This window comes from Schistocerca americana, chromosome 2 (genome assembly GCF_021461395.2).
Source record: "Schistocerca americana isolate TAMUIC-IGC-003095 chromosome 2, iqSchAmer2.1, whole genome shotgun sequence".
In the NCBI taxonomy this organism is placed as follows: Eukaryota; Metazoa; Arthropoda; class Insecta; order Orthoptera; family Acrididae; genus Schistocerca; species Schistocerca americana.
Window position 1 is genome coordinate 229,563,405 of NC_060120.1, and position 14,778 is coordinate 229,578,182.

General features: G+C 42.2%; 1 protein-coding gene across 1 annotated transcript in view; it reads left to right on the forward strand.

The window, feature by feature from the left end:
- LOC124593912 (extracellular serine/threonine protein CG31145-like) overlaps positions 1-14,778 on the forward strand; it is a 324,714-nt gene that overhangs the window by 180,443 nt on the left and 129,493 nt on the right. The window contains exon 6 of the mRNA XM_047132262.1: positions 9,945-10,023. Coding sequence (XP_046988218.1) covers positions 9,945-10,023 — 79 coding nt within the window. The remainder of the gene's footprint in view (positions 1-9,944; positions 10,024-14,778) is intronic.

Below are 14,778 nucleotides of genomic sequence, written 5' to 3' on the forward strand. Positions count from 1 at the left end.
TGAACTTTGAAAAAACACAGTACATCCAATTTTCTGCTGCAAAAAGTATAATTCCTTCAATAAACAAAACGCCAAAAGAATTCAGTAGCCAGGGTAGAGCACACCAAGTTTTTGGGTGTACATATAGATGAGAATCTTAATTGGAAAAGTCATATTTTGGATCTCCTAAAGCGACTAGGTTCAGCAACTTTTGCAATCAGAATAATTGCCAATTTTGAGGATGTATAAATTAGTAAGCTTACATACTTTGCATACTTCCACTCTCTGATGTCATACGGAATAATATCTAGGGCAACGCAACACTTAGGCAAAAGGTATTCACTGCTCAAAACAAAGTAGTTAGAATAATGTGTGGGGTTCGTAGTCGCACATCTTGTAATTAAATTTTTTCTCAACTACATAGACGAGTTTAAAATCAACAGCGACATTCATGATTACAATAACAGAAAAGAGAAACACCTGCACTGTCCTTCACTTAAACTATCTTTGGCACAGAAAGGGGTAAAATATGCTGCTATAAAACTTTTTGATAAATTACCAGAGGAAGTAAAATGTCTTACAGATAGCAGTAATAGTTTCAAAAACAAACTGAAATCATACCTCCTTGACAACTCCTTCTATACCAAAGATGAATTCTTGAATATGAGTAAATAAGTCTGGAGATATAATATATGCATTTTGTGCCATTTAATGGAATGGGATAGATAATAGAAATATTTAGGTATAACACTATAACGTAAAAAAAACTTGTTTCCTGTGCGCATTTCTTGTGCATTTGACACGTTCAACATCATAACGGTTTTTCCGTGCTACTGATCAATGGAACACCTAACTCGCTAACTAAGTAACTAACTAATCTTGGAGGTAGGTCATGAGTACCGCAGAACTTCACAGTCGAAACTGTTGGTCCTACGACTTTTTTGTTGGCTTCTACTTCTTTTTGGTGGGCAGAAATCAACTGTACTGCAACTGGCATATTCTTGCAACAAAATTTTTCGCAGTTGTCGCTGATGATTTGTGGCTTTGAGACGCCGCGTGAGTTTTTGGAAATTCATGCGTATCTTTATAGCACGAACCTTGCATGTTTGTTAATGTTGGTGGGAACAACACACAATAAAAGCGCAACACCCCCTTTAATTTCTAGGAATATGCCAGCTAAGAAGCTTATCCTGCCAACCAACTGTACTTAAATTTTAGTTGTACAGCGTCCTTAGCAAAGCCATAATTCGGTGAATGTATCCAATTTTTTTTTTTAAATCAAGTTTTTGAGATGACATCGTGTTATACGAACGACCTAGCCTTTGACCCACGTCATTACGACAGTAGTTTTGATTCTGAGCACCAGATCCAGATTGCAGCGAAGTTCGCTCGACGCAGATGTGGTGGAAACAGGAACCGGAATGGTGGCGGCGTTAATGACGCCATCGCAGGCGGCTGCTGCCTCCTTCTGCTTCACCTCTTTCCCGCCGCTGTCATTTTTGCCACTACTGCTTCCACCTGGTTCTATTCTCTTCTTACTCTGCTTCGCTAAACATGTTATGTAGGTATAATAAATTGAAATCTAGGTCAGCGTAAATAACGCTTTTATCATTTTATTTTCCAACTGGAATCATCACATGTAATACCAAAACAATTAGAAAAAATAGCTACATTAAATTTTTAAACAATTGAATAACGTAGTTATAGGTAACAAAAATAGGGCAGTTTCGTGTTGAAGACACAGTATGCGAAGTAAACAACGTACTCGAAAACGACTATTTCAAAAAATAATCTGATAAGTAAAAACGCTGAAGTAAAAATAGATTAGAGAATAAGCTCTTGATAATTATAGCATGTAGGTATTACTAGCTTCCGCCCCGCAACTTGTCCCGCACTATTTGATTTTCCCATGGGAATTAGCTGTCGTCTTGAAGTACAAAGTAGCCTTGGTGTTATTCTGATGTATAAGATAGATTACTGTAAAGTTTCATCGAAATCAGAATATTATTCAGTCATTTTCATAAAATTTCGCCTTTACAATATTAACACTATTAGATACGCTTGGGTTACAAAAAGTTTGTTGCTGGCAAAAGGTAAATAGACGTTTAATTCAAAATAGCGCACTTTATCCGGGTAGGTGTAACACCCACTATTTAATTTTCTCTAAATGATCCAAACCAAACAAAAGCGAAAGACTGAAATTAAGTTACGTTACATAACTAATGAAAACATTATAGCAATTACATTAACATAAGTATGTAAATGCCTTGTGCTGTGCTAAATAAAGTTTCTTATATCCATCTCGGGCAGCCAGCTTATTGCCATTTAATTCAGACTGCTTTGAACTGAATAGGTATTGCACTATTCATTCGCAAACAGGAATATAAGAACACAACTAAAACTTCAGAAACAATTGTAATCGGTCGCGGTTAATTTGTCGATGCACTTTACATCTTGACCCCTTACGAGTCACACAGGAAGCGGAGCCGCCTGCGTGCGGAGGGGGGCCATACCCACAATGCATCATCGACAATTTGTTATTTCGCGCGGTAGTTTTGAATGTTGCACCTTAATATATAACTTTATTCTTAAGAATTTTGCTAAATAAATATTTTTTACATATTTTACGCAAATTTTTAGCTTCACCATGGGTACGCACGATTGTAAGTCTAGTTAGAAACAGGAAGGAACTTCCAAAAGCGTTACAAAGAAGTCACAGACCTAAAAAGAAAAGCATACAAAAGAAGCCCACCTTCGCAGCTCACATAACACAACATACAGGATGCTTTACCGATATTTTTGATCATTTTTGAAGAAACAGGAATTCGCGCCCACCTAAAAAATCCAAAGGAAAACGTGCTCAGCACAGTTTCTTGGACATTTGCCGCCCCATTATTAATAACTTCTTTAACTTTACTGCGCAAATTCTTAACTGTATCTAGATTGTATCTACATGTTTGTCAATACTATGCGAAGCAGTCCACGACACATGCAAACAATGGAAACATCCAAGCTATGACAACCACCTCTGCAGTCCCGTGTAGTTAAACTTTTGCACGCTAAGAGTATAATTTTGCACTTAACTTGGTTTTGTCTCTGCAACTATATTGCCGTTTTATTAAAAACTATTTTATCCTCTTATTTACAAATGGTTCAAATGGTTCTAAGCACTATGGGACTTAACTTATGAGGTCATCAGTCCCCTAGTACTCAGAACTACTTAAAGCTAACTAACCGAAGGACATCGCACACATCCATGCCCGAGGCAGGATTCGAACCTGCGACCGTAGTGGTCGCGCGGTTCCAGGCTGTAGCTCCTAGAACCGCTCGGCCACCACGGACGGGTCTTATTTACACAACAAGCAAATTCGAATACTTCGAAACAAAATTCTCCGTAAATTAAAATAATAATCATAATTTAATGAATAATGCAGTCTTGAGACGACCATATTCTCACGACATCATTAGACAAGTAAGATTTCAAATCAAGTAAAACCGTACATATATCTTTTGGGTGTTAGTTTTATACTTTGTCTGTACATAAACATACATAAGCCTTTTTTCGTCTTCAATCATATACATATGAACATATACCACATGTATGGCAGTTTCAGATCCACTTGAGAAGGGCTTAAAAAATCCGAAACCGTCAGTGGACTAAATAAAGATCAGCAGTGCAGCTGGAGCGGCTTTCTCATTAAATAAGCAAAACAGTTGCGGAGCATATGAAGAAACTAATAATCCCTTAATTTCGCTACAACTTTCCAGTGTTGCAACTCCAATGTAGAACACCATCATTCGCGTACAAGCAGATGAAGTCCTTATACATTCATTGTGAACACTGACAGCATGTAATGGGGAGCAACTAGGTACTATTTCTTGGGTGATCCCAACTCTGAGACGTTTCTGTACAACAGCAATAAACATCTGAAATAATGAGTTGCATACTTTTATTTTTCTGAACGATAGGATGAATGTACAGGAGGAGTCAAAAAAGACTTTAGAACTTTTGAATGGCATATAAATTTATTCAGATAACTTACAGATTCTGTAGGTGTGCCATATTGTAGGAAACAACCTCAAGTTTGATTCACGTAGCGAATCAGAACCCAATTCCGGCACCACGAGCGCCAGCATAGTGCGCAGGTAAAATTGCTGCATTCACTGGTGCGGAGCGTGCTCGCTGTTGGTTTTGGTTTCATAAAACGAACTCTGCAACAACTGTTGGCGTAAATTTCGTACCGAATTCTCTAAAAAAACGTGAAAGCAGGCTTTCAATTTACTCTTGGCCCAAGAACTTTGTTGAGAAGGATTGTTCACTGCGACATGATAAATCAGCAGGTCGCCTGCGTGATGATGATGTACAGTGGGGGCCGATACTGAATGGATTTATTAGTATTAAGTTTGACTTTTTTGGCTTGATGTTCGTCAGTGCCTTCTGCCTGGCGGTAAGTGGCAGCGTCTCAGTCACGTTGCCCTGCATCGGACAGAACCACCCTGAAACTCACGTGTTGAACCATCAGCAGCTAAACTCACGTGTTGCTGACGAGATAACGCTACCGAACTACGCCTCTTACGATCTGACCGACGAATAGGGAGGCTTAGATTTGGTCAAGTGGGGGTGGAACCGCGGCCGGCTGCCGGATGCGGACACACCATTCGCTCTCTTCTGCTGGCAGCTTCCACACCGATCAGACGCCCTCCTCACCTGCTCTCTTGGGCGGCTGCCCATTCAGTCTCGACGGCTTCTCCAGGCCTGCCTTTCCTTTTCACGGCATTAAAACTTCATACAGTTTAAACTAAGCTTTATTCTTCACTTCAACGGGTGCCTACTGCTTTCCCCTCCTGGCCAATCCTGACTCATTAACAATGATTATGTTGAACAGGTTGGGGAGAGCCTAGCCCGCAGTCCACGAAAATCAACGTGACATGCGTCTCGCAAGACTGGCATTCGGCAAAAGACTGTTTGGCGAGTACTGCGTAGACGTTTACGTCTGAACTCGCACAGATTCACAACGGCACAGCACATTAGTATTGACGATAAGATTGCTAGCGTGGAATTTTGTGCGGAAATGTTGCATCGGATGGAGGACGACGAGACATTACTGAGCACAATAATCTTCAGCGATGAGTCAACATGTCATATCAGTGGCATGGTAACACCCACAGCTGCAGAGTATGGGGCAGCAAAAATCCACATGAAATCCTGGAACACGTTCATGAGAGCCCCAAAGTTAATATGATTTGCGCCCTTAGCAAATTGAAAATGTACGGCCCTTTCTTCTTCAAGGAGAAAACTGTCACTGGTATTGTGTATCTGGATATGCCTGAAAAGTTTTTAGTTCTACAGAGCGATGAAGATGGCACAGATAGGATGGTTTCCTACCAGCAAGACAACGCACCACCTCATCTACTCACGGAAGTCGAGGCTTAATCGCTTCCAACATCAGTGGATTGACCATGTAGGGCCAATCGCATGGCCTCTTCCCTCTCCAGGCTTGAAACCACTGGACTTCTTTCTCTCGAGTTTCATTTAAGACCACGTGTATCTTCCTTTCCCATCAAACAATTTAGTCGACCTGAAAAATCGAATCTAAGCTGCCGTTGCACAAGTTACACCCGATTTTCTTCAATGAGCTACCGGTGTAATGTTTGCCGCATCACAGATGATAGCCGCGCGGGATTAGCCGAGCGGTCTAAGGCGCTGCAGTCATGGACTGTGCGGCTGGTCCCGGCGGAGGTTCGATTCCTCCCTCGGGCATGGGTGTGTGTGTTTGTCCTTAGGATAATTTAGGTTAAGTAGTGTGTAAGCTTAGGGACTGATGACCTTAGCAGTTAAGTCCCATAAGATTTCACACACATTTGAACATCACAGATGATAGTCAGCTCGAACCAAAGTGATGCGTGACACTTTTATGTGAAACTTGAGATTGTCTGTTTCAAAATGACACATCTACTGATTGTGTAAGTTATCTTAATAAATTTCCACAGCATTCCAAAGTTGTAAAGTCCTTTGTGACTCACCCTGTATAAGGTGCTTTAAAAGAGAGACGAACCGTAGGCTGTAAAATGAAGACCCCTGAAAGGAGGACAGTAAAGTCGTTGCCTTCAGAAGAAGGCGTGATGCCCTATAAGAAGGCTAAGGTCCTAAACTCGCAGCCAGAGGTACACGAGCGAGTAACTATGTGATGACAGAGCGAACACGCGCACGCGTGGACCGTGTAACTCCGCTATCCTTTGGACGCAAAAATGAAAAATATAAATGTAGCCCTCACACCCCAATACTAGCCCCAAGCCCAATATCCAAATTTCATAAAAAGAAAAACAAAGTCCCTCTGTACTAACATTGCATGACTGGTAGCAAGTAGACTGAAAAGAAAGTAATATAAAAAGAAATAGAAAAGAATCTTGGTAGCAAAGTAATTTAATGTTTTGAAAAAAAAAAAGAAATAGAATCCATTAGTTTCAAGATAAAAAATAGTAGATCGCAAAGTAGAAGACTTGTAGATCACGGAGTGTAACAAATGACGTCAAAGAATACTCCTTGTGAGTACTCTTTGAGGACACTGCGAAATACAGAAGCTAAAGTTGTACATTGTTAATGAGCTTCTGACACTTGTCTTGTCGTGTCGTAACTGAACTTGTGCGCTCCTACGTAATATTGGTACTCGATAAGAGATGGTTTGTAACATTTTGAAGATCTGCGATCTGCTAGAAATGATTAAAAACTGAAAGAGGTAAATCAGCAACTTTGAAAATATCTTTGAAGTAACTCAAACTAGGAAAATAACTGAATAAATTGTCTTAATTTGATTAATATCAACGAAAGACTGAACTTAGAACCAATGCGACAGACAATTAATAGTTCAACTGATAGGAAGTGATGAATAGTGTAAACTCTGAGGAATATACCTAAACTGCGATAAAGTAAATAGCGTGGTCTGGATCTTGCTGTAAACTATTTGGCTGAATTTACGTGGCTAATTCCACCCATCTGAAAAAAGGTTACTTCTTTAAGACAATGATAAAGTGAATTTACAGTGTTTGACATTTCTTTCAACTGATTTAATATTACGTGCTCATGAAACATTTACCCTGTGCGACAACATGATTATCAACAGAGCGCAGCATTCATAGATATTCTTTGGCGCTCTAGAAAGTTATCGTACTGATTCAGACTATTTAGCTCACGCGAATTGTAAACTTTCATAGATAAACTCTGGATGTGTATAGACTGTAATCATGATTAGGGCAATAATCTCAGTTTGTATGCATTAACGTGTAGCTAGGCTCGTACACGTCGGGGAGCAAATATTCATCTGAGTCAGCCGGTACAACTAACACGCACTCGGCGTAAATACAGTGCAGCAAGACAATTCTTTTTTGTGACTTTCCTCGCAAACATTCTACCGCGAGCTATCTGAAGCCTGAGCATCATTTTTTAACGATCAGTCAATATAAAAGGGGAAGTTACAACCGTCCACAGCGTTCACTACTACTGAAAACAGATAAATGAAGGCATCAGAAGAAAGGAAAAGAAAAGTGGTGTACTGCGTTTCGGACGGCGGCGATCCTGCATGCATCCACTGGAGACTTAGTCGTTCTGACTGTTTCGCAATGATAACACTATGCCTCGTCTCCAACGACCACTCGTGACCGGGAACCATTCTCTTCTTTGGCTTAGCGTTGAGGATGTTCAAGAGAGAGTCCCAGTCGACTTGCTTCCTGTACTGGTTGAAGACTATGGGGTAGCCACTGGGAGCACGCTACGAAATTTCAGTCCGCCCTTAATGATGGTGTGAACACTTTCCAGGCTCAACCCGATATCTGCGGCAATGGCTGCTACCGTAACTCTTGAGTAACGAGGGCATCCGCCTGTTGGACCATGGCGACAGTAATGCGGCGTGTCGTTCCAGGCCGAGCCTCATCGATCAACGATACCCGTCTTCCACTGAATCGCTTGTGCCCCGTCTTGACTCTTAAAATGGACGTATAGTGCTTTCCGTACACTTACGCCATTATTCGATGAATTTTCGTTCCCCGTACTTCTTTCGCTATCATGAAACGCTCTACACCAGTTTTCTCCTCTTCCGAAGCGTGCATTTCACTGTTTTCAGGACGACTGAGTGCAGTGCGTCTTACAATTCACTCTGGCTCCAGTAATCATCATTTGTGCAACCTGCTAACTTTTTTTTTTTTAATCTTATGGGACTTAACTGCTAAGGTCATCAGTCCCTAAGCTTACACACTACTTATCCTAAATTATCCTAAGTACAAACACACACACCCATGCCCGAGGGAGGACTCGAACCTTCGCCGGGACCAGCCACACAGTCCATGACTGCAGCGCCTCAGACCGCTCGGCTAACCCCGCGCGGCAACCTGCTAACTACTGTCGCAACTACGCACAATGTTAATAACTGTTGCGGTAATGAAGGGGATGCAGATCGTATATGGAAGTATAAAAATAGTGTGATTCGCGAATTCGTGTGTCCTTTCGCAGAAAATATTAACATTAACGCATCGATTACATATCTCACTCAGTGGGAAGTTCGATTTAGGACAAAAGAAGGAGAGTAAAGTTTCATATGACATAAAAGTTGGATAGAAAATCACAGCCGAAAAAGGGACTGATAACAGACAATCGTGGAATAATGCTGAAAACACACACACACACACATTTCCATAGCATTCCAAAGTTGTAAAGTCCTTTGTGATCCACCCTGTATAAGGTGCTTTAAAAGAGAAACGATCCGTAGGCTGTAAAATGAAAACCCCTGAAAGACGTCACTCTTCTGACACACACGGGTATGGACATATGGACACACACTGACACGGACAGGGACACCGATGTCGGAAAGCAACATAAATACCATGAGAAATAGGCTTGGTATAACTTTACGCTACTGACCCGTCACTCAAAAAGACTCATCGGAACCGGGAGCACCTCTAAAGGTGTTCAGCGCAGCTATGGACGAAACGCCGGAAGCAAAAAGTCTAGTGGTCACGACCATACAACCTGTAATAATCACCAGCAATTAAACTCGAACTTTCCTTTGTTTCGGAAGGAAACGCCACTGTCTCCTTTGACAAACTTTCTGTTTACCTCAAAGGCTCTCGTAGTCAACATCGTCTAAATTAAAATGTTTGATCATTTCAATTCTTCTTCTTTCGCTTACGCCATAGTCCTGCAGCGATCGCAGGGTTGGCGCGGTTAGAACGGATTTGGCAAGGTTAGTGTTAGGGGTGGCCGGAAGCCCATCCTGCCACCACCCCATACCCCCTGGGACGGTATTAGTGTACCCCAGCTGTCTGCGTCTAGTGTAAATCGTGAAATAATGTGAATGTGTATCAAATGTCCGCGAGTCGTGTAACTGAGGCGGGACGTGGGGACCAGGCCGGTATTCACCTATTAGGATATGGGAAACCGCCTAAAAACCACATCCAGGCTGGCTGGCACACCGGCCGTCGTCGTTAAGCCGCCAGGCGGATTCGATCCGGGGCCGGCGCGCCTAACCGAGTCCAGGAGGCAGCGCGTTAGCGCTCTCGGCTATCATGGCCGGCAAAATGTTTGATCATTTTAATTATTTTATATTTTGCATAGAGGAGTACTTTTTTTATATCTTCAAGTAAAGATTTATTTGTAATCTTCGTCTCTTTGGCTACTAATTCATAGCATTTTTGCTTGCTTCTAATTTTTCGGCTGGTGGGTACACTCTAACTATTGTGCTTTTACGAAAGACCCTGAATAGTCTCTATATCAGTTCATAAGTTCGTATTTGGTCGGTCAGGACCATCACCGTCGTTTTTTTTCTGTTTGGTTTCTTCTGTAGGAGAACACCGACATTTAAAAAAAAGACGTCACACTTCTGCACTGTCGCATTTAAGGGCAGATGTGAGTGATATTGTCTTCTCTGTTTTGAAACGTTTGTATCTGAGCGGTGTCTTTCTGTTTCGTGTTACAGGTCAAAAAGATGGAGGCACTCAAATCAAGCTGGTCATCGACTACGCTAACCAGATGCAAGCTCTGTTCAAGCCTATGCGGTAAGTGAGCGGATCTCTTTTTAAGTGCACTGACGCCCACAGACTATTGCAAAGAGTAACGCTAGTCTCGCCTTCCTGTCACCATTTCTTCCCCGTCTGTGAAGACTGCTTTTGACTAGAATGGACTGGAGACGAGTTAGTACGTACGTCTCTTGTCGCACACGCAGGCCACAATCATAATATCTCAGTAACTCAATTGTGGCTGTTTACTTTCGCACCGGCTATGTACTTATACATTAAGTACTCTCATTTGTATATGCTTCTGTTACTACTTTACCAGTTATGATTGCTTCTAGAGCTCATGAACGCGAACGCTTTCTCCGAAAGTTATTTTGAACAGTTTGATCAGGAGACCAGTCTAAGTGAAAAGGTTGCAAAAACATAGGTGAGATATTAACAACAAATAATCTTAAGCAAATAGAGAGCATACAGGCATTAGTGACCACAAAGTCGTTGTAGTAAGACTGAAGACCGTAACGTCTAAATCCACCAAAAACAAATGCAAAATATATCTATTTAAAAAGTAGATAAAAATTCGCTTGAGGTCTTCCTAAGAGATAGTCGCCATTCTTTCCAAACTAATGACGTAAATGGAGACCTGTTATCGCTTAGATTGAAAGAAATAGTATCGACGGCAATTAAAATACACCAATAAATTAATAGGACACGTTACTAATCCCTCATGGAGAACAAAACAGCACAGAACAATGTTGAAACAGTATCTAAAATGCATGCCGAATTCAAAAGACCGCAAAATCTCCAAGATTAGCGGTTTTACTGCAAGTCGAAATTTATCGCAGCCTTTAGTGCGAGATGGTTCATTAGTTTCCACAACGAAACTCTGTCTCGTAATCTTATAGAAAATCCAAAGAGGTTCTGGTCGTGTGTAAAGTAGACCAGCGATAAGACGCAATCAATTCTTTGACCGCGCAGCAGCAGAAGTGCCACTAAAGCGAAGTTATTAAACACCAAAGAAGAGGAAGCACGTCACGCAGCTTGTTTGTCTTAATAATGAGACATCTTCCGGTCCAGCTTGTATACCAGTTATGTTCCTTACAGAGTGCCCTCCATACTTAAAATCGTATACAACCCTTCTCCCGCTCTCTCGAAGAAAGATCCGTACCTAAAGACTGGAAAGTTGCACAGGTTACACCAGTACTCAAGAAGGGAAATAGGGGTGATCTGCTGAATTACAGAAACATATCACTAACGTTAGTTTTCAGTAGGGTTTTGGAACATGTACTGTGTTTGAACAGTTTGGATTGCTGCGAAGAAAAACGATCTGGTATCTGCCAGCTTGGGCCAGGCTCCAGTTATCCTTCATTGTTTAAATTCCAAAAATTCATGACACTGAACTGCATTAACTGGATTTTATTAGTACTACCGGTTTTGGCATTAAGCCATCATCTGACGCCTAACGACAAAACATTCCCGTTTGTAGAACAACATTAAGACAAATTTGCACCTAGCAGTCACATGCCGCGCGGGATTAGCCGAGCGGTCTGAGGCGCTGCAGTCATGGACTGTGTGGCTGGTCCCGGCGGAGGTTCGAGTCCTCCCTCGGGCATGGGTGTGTGTGTTTGTCCTTAGGATAATTTAGGTTAAGTAGTGTGTAAGCTTAGGGACTGATGACCTTAGCAGTTAAGTCCCATAAGAACAAAAAAAAAAAAAAAAAAAAAAAAAAAAAAAAAAAAAAAAAGTCACATGAAAATATACTTACGAAAATCACTTGGAACACTTCAATTGTCATGAATATTGAAACACAAAGCATCGAATATTTTAACCCACATGAACCACTTAAGAAAACCTCATTCATAGCATTTACAAGTGCAGCAGTCGTCCTTTCCATATGTACCCAGTACCTTACCTCTTCACTTTTTGTACTTTTACTGAAATGAGAACAACAAATACAAAGTGGGTAGTAATTTACCACCAGAAGGAGGCCCCTGCTCATACAGCATGTTTGTCTGAAGATCACCACAGATGTGGTCGAAACCGGTTACCAGAATAAATAAATTTGCGATCAAGACTGATTTTAACAGTAACTGTTAGTAATAACATTGATCACTGTCTGCTCCCACGATGTATTCAAAAGTAATACAAAGTAGTTTGGTGTCATAGCCCCAAAGATCTCTTTACCTATGAAGATACATCGATAAGTACATTATTCAGTTACAAAATGTGACAAATAGCGTAAAGAAAGCTAAGTCGTTTCTTCACCATCGTCAAGTAGCACAGTATTTTTTTATATACAATCATGCCGTCCTAACACACGGAAGAAGACGTAATGAAAAGCATACATCAGGATCTCAGTTGACGTGGTCACTATGTTGAGACTGAGAATGAAATATTGTATAAATTACAATGTTACAGTGTTGTTCAAATTATAGTACAGGCTAAAACAGAGACGAGGCCTAATATAAAAATTATCCAAAAACAATCATGTACTTGAAGTTAGTGACAGAATAAGGTGAGATCTTGTAATTGTGAGGCACACCCGAGTTATTACATATCCTGTCCATAAGCCTTTCCAGCTCCATATGAGTTGCTGATGATGCAGATGACATATACAAGATTAATTACTCTGATAATGTACAGTAAAATTACAAAAAGTGAAGAAGTAGGGTCCTGGATACGTATGAATAGCATGATTGCTGCACTTGTAAATGGTATGAATGAGTTTTTATTACGTTTTTCATGTATATTAAAATATTCAGTGCTTTGTGTTTCAATATACATGGGAAATGAAATGGTTTAAGAGATTTGCGTAACTACATTACAATGAAGCGCCAAAGAAATTGGTACAGGCATGCATTTTCAAATACAGAGATATATAAAAACAGGCAAAACAAGGCGCTGCGGTCGGCAACGCCTATATATGAGAACAAGTGTCTGCTGCTACAATGGCAGTTTATTAAGATTTAAGTGAGTTTGAAATCGGTGTTATAGTTGGCGCACGAGAGATTAGGACACAGCAAAATGGCTCTAAGCCCTATGGGACTTACCATCTGAGGTCATCAGTCCCCTAGAACTTAGAACTACTTAAACCAAACTAACCTAAGGACATCACACACATCCATGCACGCGGCAGGATTCGAACCTGCGACCGTCGCAGCAGCGCGGTTCCGGACTGAAGCGCCTAGAACCGCTCAGCCACAGCCGCCGGCGGGACACAGCATTTCCGAGGCAGTGATGAAGTGGGGATTTTCCTGTACGACAATTTCACGAGTGTACCGTGAATATCAGGAATCCGGTAAAACATCAAATCCGCGACATCGCTGCGGCCGGAAAAAGATCCTGCAAGAACGGGATCAACGACGACTGAAGAGAATCGCTCAGCGTGACAGAAGTGCAATCCTTCCTCAAATTGCTGCAAATTGCTGCAGATTTCAGTGCTGGGCCATCAACAAGTGTCAGCGTGCGAACCATTCAACGAAACATCATCGATATGAGCTTTCGGAGCCGAAGGCCCACTTATGTACCCTTGATGACTTTACGACACAAAGATTTACTCCTCGCCTGGGACCGTCAGCACCGACATTGGACTGTTGATGACTGGAAACATGTTGCTTGGTCGGACGGGTTTCGTTCCAAATTGTATCGAGCGGATGGACGTATACGAGTATGGAGACAACCTCATTAATCCATGGGCCCTGCAAGCCAGAAGTGGACTGTTCAAACTGGTGGAGGCTCTGCAGTGGTGTGGGGCGTGCGCATTTTGAGTGATATGGGGCCCGTGACACGTCTAGATACGATTTGACAGGTGATACGAACGTAAGTGTTCTGTCCGATCACGTGCATCCGTTCATGTCTATTGTGCCCTCAGACGGATATGGGCAATTCCAGCATGACAATGAAACACTCCACACGTCCAGAATTGCTACAGAGTGACTCCAGGTACACCCTTCTGATTTCAAACGCTTCCGCTAGCTACCAAACTCCACAGATATGGCCGGCCGTTGTGGCCGAGCGGTTCTAGGCGCTTCAATCTGGAACCGAGCGACCCCTACGGTCGCAGGTTCGAATCCTGCCTCGGGCATGGATGTGTATAATGTCCTTACGTTAGTCAGGTTTAAATAGTTCTAAGTTTTAGGGGACTGAAGACCTCAGATCTTCAGTCCCATAGTGCTCAGAGCCATTTTTTCCCCAGATATGAACATTATTGAGCATATCTGAAATGCCTTTCAACGTTCTGTTCGGAAAAGATCTCCACCCCCTCGTACTCTTAGGAATTTATGGACAGCCCTGCAGAATTCATGGTGTCAAATCCTTCCAGCACTACTTCAGACATTAGCCGAGTCCATACCACGTCGTGCTACGGCACTTCTGCGTGGTGGTGGGGGCCCTACAAGATATTAGGCAGTTTATCAGTTTCTTTGGATCTTCAGTGTATATCGACTGCTGAAAAATGACTGCAAAAAACTACGTTTAAATTCCGCCAATCTAGAAAGTGCGGCATCGCATTTTGGTCGTACTGAGCCATGTAGTTGACGACTACGGGCGCCACAAAAGGTGCAGCGCTCCCGATCTGCATCGAAGTTTAACCCGCGCGCACCTGTAGGAGCTGGCGATGTTGTAACTGCAGTCTCAGCACCCGCGCCGCGCCTCGTTTAGCAGCGCATTCGGCCGCTCGGAGCAGCCTTGTTAGGTAAACTTTGCACGTATGCAACGGTGCCCGCCACGGCGGGCGGGGCGGCCCCTGGAATTGTGCTGCGCGCACAAACTGAGAACTTGGCGCCCGCCAGCGGAGCTGCG